This window comes from Musa acuminata, chromosome BXJ1-3 (genome assembly GCF_036884655.1).
Source record: "Musa acuminata AAA Group cultivar baxijiao chromosome BXJ1-3, Cavendish_Baxijiao_AAA, whole genome shotgun sequence".
Lineage (NCBI taxonomy): Eukaryota > Viridiplantae > Streptophyta > Magnoliopsida > Zingiberales > Musaceae > Musa > Musa acuminata.
In genome coordinates this window covers 40,451,768-40,459,887 of record NC_088329.1, presented here as the reverse complement: position 1 = coordinate 40,459,887, position 8,120 = coordinate 40,451,768, and the positions used below count along the sequence as shown (strand labels likewise).

General features: G+C 36.3%; 1 protein-coding gene across 5 annotated transcripts; it reads left to right on the top strand.

Moving 5' to 3' along the window:
• Window positions 1-2,282: 2,282 nt before the first annotated feature.
• Window positions 2,283-7,923, top strand: LOC135630205 (probable UDP-arabinose 4-epimerase 2). 5 transcript variants are annotated; one of them, XM_065137688.1, is made up of 12 exons: window positions 2,283-2,623; window positions 3,238-3,281; window positions 3,429-3,501; window positions 3,886-4,010; window positions 4,772-4,885; window positions 4,995-5,102; window positions 5,199-5,290; window positions 6,506-6,647; window positions 6,824-6,918; window positions 6,996-7,125; window positions 7,240-7,384; window positions 7,466-7,923. In XM_065137688.1, the coding sequence occupies exons 3-12, from the start codon at window positions 3,441-3,443 to the stop codon at window positions 7,705-7,707; spliced, it is 1,254 nt and encodes a 417-aa protein (XP_064993760.1). In that variant the 5' UTR covers window positions 2,283-2,623; window positions 3,238-3,281; window positions 3,429-3,440; the 3' UTR covers window positions 7,708-7,923. The 5 variants fall into 5 exon arrangements, with proteins under 5 accessions (XP_064993760.1, XP_064993758.1, XP_064993756.1 ...); XM_065137686.1 differs by lacking the exon at window positions 3,238-3,281 and having other exon boundaries at window positions 2,284-2,455; window positions 3,330-3,501; XM_065137684.1 differs by lacking the exon at window positions 3,238-3,281 and having other exon boundaries at window positions 2,284-2,623; window positions 3,330-3,501.
• Window positions 7,924-8,120: the final 197 nt, after the last annotated feature.

The following is an 8,120-nucleotide window of genomic DNA, read 5'->3' as shown; positions in this document are numbered from 1 at the left end:
CATCAATCATTCTCGATGTCTCAACATATATTGATTGAATTTACTTTCATCGAACAAGTGCGTGAATTTTTATATTAAAATTTTTGTTAGTAAATATATATCATATAATTTCATGTGGTGTTTTAGGAGAGTCGATATAATCAAAACCACATGACGAAATAAGAAATTGAATATGAGATGAACTGAAGTTGATGATGGGATGTAAATTAAGCGCTTTCAATTTGAAAGAATGGAATCTCATTAGATTGGGAAGACCGATGTGTTTTAGGTGGGCGAGAGACCCAACACCCCCCTATCATCTCCTCCCAATCAAATCCTAGATATAATTAGGAGCTAAGCTATAGCTCTCGGAATGAGGGTTTCAATCATGTCTTTGGCTCTTTAATTCTTTGGTTTACATTTATGGTTGGCATATGGTACACGAGACTCCATGTGATCTTCTCTCTAGTTTATGTGATGTTTGACTTTATATGTGTCTCTTATTCTTTGCATGTGGATAAATAAAGTAGGAGGAAGCATCATCAAGAAGAATCAAAATAAAAGTAGTTTCACTAGTGGGACTACTAAATACTGTTTTGATGGTTTACAAGCCATTAACAATTTTGATGCTAATATATAATTGCTGATAGAATAGAAACCATTCTACGCCAAAAGCCTCCATTCTCCTCATCCCCTCCTCCTCCACTAACACCACTCAACACCTACCCACCCTACTTAAAGAGTGGATTAGATGGAACTTATTTTTGAAGACAACATGGACCTTCCTAGTAGTGGAGCATAGCAATTGATGTCAATCAATGAACTCCTCCACTTAGGCAATCCCATTTGGTTCTATGCTATGTTTATCAAGGTTCGTTGTATCGTATCATACCGACATTTTGACCCGGGCTCGGTACGGTACGAAACTGATGTATCGAACAATTTTATATTTTTATACTGTAGCAGTACTACAGTGCTACAGTAAAACGTTGTAGCACTGTAGCAGTACCGAACAGTCCGCGTACCGGTAACCTATCGGACCAGTACGTACCACCCGGTACGGGTGGTACGCTTCGGTACGACAGACCTTGATATTTATATTACTTATCAAACTTTAATGGCCACTACAAATTGAAAAGAAGTAGCAAGTGAAATTTATAATAATAATAATAATAATAATAATAATACTTTGAACACCTATGCTAATAAATATATTAATCTTTGTGGATACCCAATTCTTTTATTGAGTTTGAATCTTGCATCTACACTTATGCTTCTTTCTTGATATTAATTAAATCTTACGTAACAAAATAAAAGAAGAAAGTATATTGCATCATCACTAAGCTTCCCAAGCTTATAAGTATATCGATATTTTTTTATAAGTTTATCGTGGTGTTAGAGCATGTCGTGAGTTCGAAATATAATATTTAATTTATCATCACGGTATATTAATAAAATTATTTATTATAGTTATTCTCACTTAATGATACTCATTTGAAACTTCTCTAATTAAAAAAATAGTAATTTTGAGTAAAATGTTTACATGGAGGTAAAATTTTACAACATAAGAGATATAAAACTTGTGAGATTGAGAAAACTAAAATTAAAATAAGATCCTGAAAATGACAACATATAAATTGGACTCACCACCTAATTTGTTCACTTTCCCAACAAGTTGCATATTGTTGTGATATAGTAGTGCCAAATTAAAATGCCATGGCCATATCACTTTGTGCCACTCATATTCCCATGAATGTGACATTCATTGGTCCAAGCTTGAGATGCAATAGCTGCATTATTCTTCATAGTGATACAATCATATTAGAAATAATTGACATGTAGTCAGTCATGTGCTGGCCTCCTCGTCAGGCAGTGTTGGTCTACATGTGCCTCATAAAGAACATATAGCAAGACCACATAAATTAAAGTGCTTTTGCCATAAGAAAACATATATCATATGTACTGAATTATATTATTTCACTAAGCCAAAAAGGAAAAAATACTATATTTGCTCAACTCTTATTGCTATGCTATAAGAATTTGTATAAAAATATAAGATCGATAAGGAGCGATGAACGATAAGAAAGTGACGATCAAGTGACGATGAGCGATAAAAAAGATTATAAAATATAAAAATTATCAATAACAAGAAGGGATTTATAATAAAAAAAATTAAAAGCAGAGAGAAATCAGATTTTTTCTTTACTGAATTTATTTAATTAAGTTGATCATATTTGGAATAAAATTTAAAGGAAGACTAGTGGACACAAAAGGGTTGGAAGGATTGGGAGCAGCAAATGCCATATGTGAGCAGCTACAGCTCCAACATGGACGCAAACTCCTCCACCACCTACCCGTGAGAAATAGTGGCATGGTTGGTGGTGTCCTCCGAAGACTCAAAAAGCCAGGATTAAGATTCCTGATTCTTGAGGGCTGTGTCTCGTCCGTCGAAGAAGAACATGGGACGAGGAAGAGAGTGAGTGACATCTTGGAAATTTCTATTCTCTCCTCCATCCTTCTCTTCTCTGTGTCTGTGCCTCCCCCCGTCTCCTCTGAAAAGTCCACCAAGACGCGGTCCGAACTCCATATACTCTGCACGCATCTCGCCTTCTCCTCCCCCGTTCCTCTTATCCTGCCTCGCCAGGTACCTGACCCTCGCCAAGACCCGATTTTGATCGCCTCTTCTTGCTCTCCGATGGGTTTCTTCGTAGGGGTGGCTGCTGTTTTGGGTTCTCTCGATCGGGTTTTTGTGCTGTTTTGTTTGGCTTCGGATGTGGCCTCGATGTTTCTGTTCCGTCGTTGGTGGTCCGGTTTGGAAGGGTGTCAAGATTCCTAAAGGCGGCATTTTGATGTCGTTTTGAATTGGTCGACCTTTTTAGGGCGGCTGGATTCGTTTGACTTCGAGGTTCCGTGTTCTCTTGATCTATCCACCTCCTCTCGGTTTGGGCCTTCTTGTAGGTAGGGTTCGGTTCGTGTTGCCGATCCGTGGTCTCTCTTCTCCCTAGTTTGCTAAATTACGGTGCGTCTTGGTTCAGTCTACATGAAAGTTCGAATCTTTTATCGGCTCTGTGATGAAAGATGAGATTTTTCTGTTTTGTTTGAAGGAATAGCGTGGGTTTGTTCGATCCTTGAATTCTTAGGGTTTTGATTTCCTAGTCCTTGCCGTTTCATTTTCTTGTGAATGGTTCGACTTTTCGTTTTCTTTTAAGAATTCTTGTGACAGAGACTTTAATTGACATATTTTGGTTGACTGTTTAGGAATTTGAACAGTAAGAAGAATCTTGCCGATCTTCTTCGCTAAGGTGAACTTTTTACTTGCTTATTCAACTATAAAATTTTCTGTGCTACAGATCTCTTGATCTGGCTGGCAATCGGAGGTTCGGTTCATTGGAGAGGTGAAGATTGTTTATACAAATTTCGCAATTTGATCCTTGTGGTTTAATATGAAGGATCTTCCTCACATGCTACCCAGCAACAGAAGTAGAAGTCAGCCCAGGGCTGTTAGACCTTGGCCCCTTTCAGGTTCATATTACTTCTCTTTGGAGACTAAGATCATCTTCTTCTCTAGTTAGTTAACTGTTCTCTTTTTTTTTGTAATTTTAATTATATTTTTGGTTCTCTTGAATATGATTTTTCTGATTTATGTAGTAACTACTTCCTTTTACGATGGTAATTTTCATATTTTTATTTGTTTATTTCTTGGACGTTGATTGTCTTTTGAAGAGACTTATGCCCTTTGTGAAATTTGTCAAGGTGTTTTGTAATTTTGTTTATTTTAATCTGATCTGTTTCAGGATTTTGTCTGCTCAAGTCTTTCTCTTTACTGTATTCAATTTGTTGTTTCTATTACTTTTTTGATTTAGAGATCCCCTCATAGATCCAATGCTTAATTTATCTTTTTTGCAGGAATGGACTACTCAGATTCAAGACGTAAACCTCATATTCTTGCAAAACTTCTTATGGTGGTCATTCTTACAGCCTTCTGCGTACTAATTTTAAAGCAGTCCCCGAGTTTTAGCGGTACTAGTGTGGTACGTTTTTTACGCCATTTGACATGCTTAGTTATTTTTATAACAAAATTCAGCAACTTTGGGATTAGAATTGTTTCATGTATGCTGAATTTGGCTCTGCCTTACACTTTTCTGGGCAAATTTTTGATATTGTCATAAGTTTGGATTTAAAGGGCTCTCCTAAATTGACACTAAAAAGGTAGTGATTGTGCGTACTGTAAATGATCACTGATTTTATATATTTATGTTATCTGGGATCCTCTTGGTTTGTTTGGAGATGCCTATTTGAATCAATATACTGTCTAGAGATTGGTTGCTGTTAGGCTGCCTTGCACTCTAAATAATGCTAGAGTAATTTCATCTTCATCCACATATTCAATTCATTAGATATCCCATGATTTCAGATACATGGCTTATTTGACATCGAAGATGATCAGGCATTTGGATGACTGCTTTCTTTCTGTTGCTACGGGAGGTTTTTTCATATTTGAGAATTTGAAAATCAAATCGATACTTTCTTATGCGGATAACCAGCTTTATAGCTAACTTTTGTGTGTTTATCACAACTTGGTGAAGAGTTCAAAAGACTATGTGAATTTTATTTTGAAAATGCTTTGTTTACGTAATCTAAGCCTTCTAATTTGAAATGTTTATATGTTACAGCCTACATAAGTTTCCTTTTTTGGTGACTATTAGAAGATAAAACATCTCTATCGAGTGATAATTTACTTTCTTCATATGGCTCCGTAAATAATGACTCTGAACTATCCTTCTTCTTGCAGTTCTCTCGTCATGAACCTGGCGTTACTCATGTCTTAGTGACAGGCGGTGCTGGCTATATTGGTTCGCATGCTACACTTAGACTCCTGAAAGACTCGTATCGAGTTACAATAGTGGTATATAACTCTACCAATCACATATATGGATATATTATATTCAGATCATTGATATTCTAATGATCAATTTTCTGTAGCTATAATTAGTCCTTATGGCTGATTCCTACAGGATAACCTTTCCAGAGGAAATCTTGGAGCTATTAAGGTTCTTCAGCAGATGTTCCCAGAGCCTGGGAGACTTCAATTTATTTATGCTGACTTAGGGGATGCCAGAGCTGTATCCTGATCAATTGAATATTATTTTGGCAAACTAATTCAATGCTGTTGAATTTTGGCTCAAATGTCCTGAAGTTTTTTCTTAACAGAACACAAGGTCAACCACATATTTGCTGAAAATGCATTTGATGCTGTTATGCACTTTGCTGCAGTTGCTTATGTAGGGGAAAGCACACTTGAACCTCTCAGGTCTGCTATTCGTTCAAGCATCTCACAAAGGAAAATAGGAACAGGATTTTGTTTCCTTGTATAAATTTATATATCTCTAAGGCTGGACCTTGTTAATGTTTAAACATAACCCTATATAGTTTTGCTGCAACATCTGCATATGCTTTCTTATTAATATTTCTGTACAAATCGGGAGGAGAGCTTAAGGTTGAGTGGCAGTGTGTCAGCATCTACATCTTACCTCCTTTTTTTTTGTGAATGTCTATGCAACCTTTTAAGCCTTGTTTTTGGGAGATTTAGCCCTATTAAATTTCTGCTGTATATTGCTTCTAGGTTCTGGTAACAAAAACACAACGAAATCTTTTAACTCTCTATATGTGGATCATAAATAAGACATACTAACTGCTATCTGATGGCCTTATTGTGCATTTATGATTTGAGATAGCAGTTTTCCAAGCTAAATCTGTATTATGATATTCAATCCTCTTTCCATTCATCCTGATGTGATTTTGTGTTCCTTATAGTGACACTATCAACTATGACAATCTCAAAATAATATTTGTAATGATTTGAGATGAAAAAAATTGTTTGAGGACCTCTTTCTATTATGTGTGATCAAGGTTATCGAACACCTTGGATTTCCTTGTTAAGTACCTTGTTAAGGTGTAGTAAAATACCAAACAGTTAGTATTTGTTTCTACTATGTTTTGTTAAATTATACATAATTAGATGTGATATCTGATATCTTTTGTCTAGGCTATAGATCTCTGTAATGGACTCAAATAGTTTGTAAAGTAAAAGGGAATGCCATCATATATCCTGGAATTCAATTAGCAGATGTATGAGATTAGAAAATAATAATTCATGACATGGATACTCATGACTGCACATGTTTTGGTAATCTTGCTACAAATCTCACACCCTGGGAATATGGGTTCAGAGCATGGCATTTGAAGCCCAACTATGTCTATTATGTAAGACTTTGTCATGTGTGGATTTGTAAGTCATTTATTTAGAATTGACTATGATATTTAGATGTTGAAATTTGGGTTAAATCCAATAATTTGTAGTTTGATATTCTGCTGGCTTCCAATTCATAGAATCTTTGTTCTCAGCATCCACAATGTATTTATAACTTAATTTCAATGAATCAGAATAGTTAATGCATTCTGGATTCTAGTGTTATTTTTTATTCTGAATGTTGCATTTGTTTATGTGTAACTTTTTCTGCAATAGGTACTATCACAATATCACAGCAAATACCTTGGTGATTCTTGAGGCGATGGCAGCGCATGGTGTAAAAACTCTTATTTACTCAAGTACATGTGCTACTTATGGAGAACCAGAAAAAATGCCTATCACAGAAGAAACTCCTCAGGTGATTAAGGATATCTGATTGCTTCGATGGACTTGACCTTATTGGCGTCTAGTTTTGCTGGCTAAAGGCCATTCTGTTTGCCGTTGATATAATGTCCTTGATAAAACCTTCTAATGCTTTCGTCTAAGGTACTGTATGTGTAAATGGTAACAAATGTGATTTCATGTGCAATGCAGCTACCTATCAACCCATATGGGAAGGCCAAAAAGATGGCAGAGGATATCATTTTGGATTTCTCAAAGAGATCCAACATGGCAGTCATGATCCTAAGGTCTGTTGCTGATGGTAACAACTTCGGGTATGAAATCTTCTGGAGTATGGGACTAATTTCTTTCTCTACATTGATAGATATTTCAATGTCATCGGGTCAGATCCAGAGGGAAGATTAGGTGAAGCCCCGAGACCTGAACTACGAGAACATGGGCGTATATCTGGTGCTTGCTTTGATGCAGCACTAGGTATCATACCAGGGTTGAAGGTATTTTCCTCATCTTTCCTAATGTTATTTAGATCATTTATAAAGTCTTCTATGAACAGGAACAGGATGTTGCATATTTTATAAAAATGATAAGATTCTTGGTTTTATTCATAGGTTAAAGGAACAGACTACCCAACAAGTGATGGAACTTGCATCAGAGACTATATTGATGTTACTGATCTCGTTGATGCTCATGTGAAGGCCCTTGACAAGGCAAAGCCTAGCAAAGTTGGCATATTCAATGTTGGTACTGGAAAAGGTTGCTCTCTCTCTCTCTCTCTCTCTCTCTCTCTCTTCTTTGTGTGTCTCTCTGATAAATAATGTTCTTTGTTACTTTCAGGTAGATCTGTGAAGGAATTTGTGGAGGCCTGCAAAAAGGCAACTGGGGTGAACATTAAAGTGGATTATCTCGAACGCAGACCAGGGGATTATGCCGAAGTTTATAGCGATCCTTCAAAAATCAATCATGAGCTCAACTGGACCGCGCGCTACACCGATCTTCAGGAGAGCCTCTCGATCGCATGGAGGTGGCAGAAATCACATCCAAATGGTTACGGGACACGGTCGGTCATGGCTGTTTGATCATCTCTTGTAGATGTGGGTTTCCATTGTAAGTCATTTTACGGGGTCATCATTGCTTGCTTTGATGAGAAGAGGAGTCGGGTTTGTGGGGGCATTGAAAAGGAACGAGACATAAATTAGAAATATGATCTTACCATAGAAAAGACAGGAATGGAGATGATTTGTTATTTTTACAAGTTCTAGGAGGAACCCAATAAAGAACGGAGTTGATAGTTATATTTTCCTGTTATTCAATTTCTTTTGTATAATTCTTAAAATTGTGATTAAATGTCATGTTTATTCTTTTCTCTAGATGAATATAGAATTATTTTGATGAAATACGTGCTTAGGACTTCCATGAGCTCTTCATTCTTCTCTATACAATGGTTAAGGTAAAATATCATTTACAAATACTTCTTAATATCATTCTTCTC

What these genes read in the sequence shown, in the direction of transcription:
- LOC135630205 (XM_065137686.1), top strand. Translation starts at nt 3,423, where the DNA reads ATGAAGGATCTTCCTCACATGCTACCCAGCAACAGAAGTAGAAGTCAG. An exon ending in ACTTAGGGGATGCCAGAGCT is followed by an intron (nt 5,103 to 5,198) that starts GTATCCTGATCA and finishes ACAGAACACAAG; the next exon opens with GTCAACCACATATTTGCTGA. An exon ending in CAATGTTGGTACTGGAAAAG is followed by an intron (nt 7,385 to 7,465) that starts GTTGCTCTCTCT and finishes TGTTACTTTCAG; the next exon opens with GTAGATCTGTGAAGGAATTT.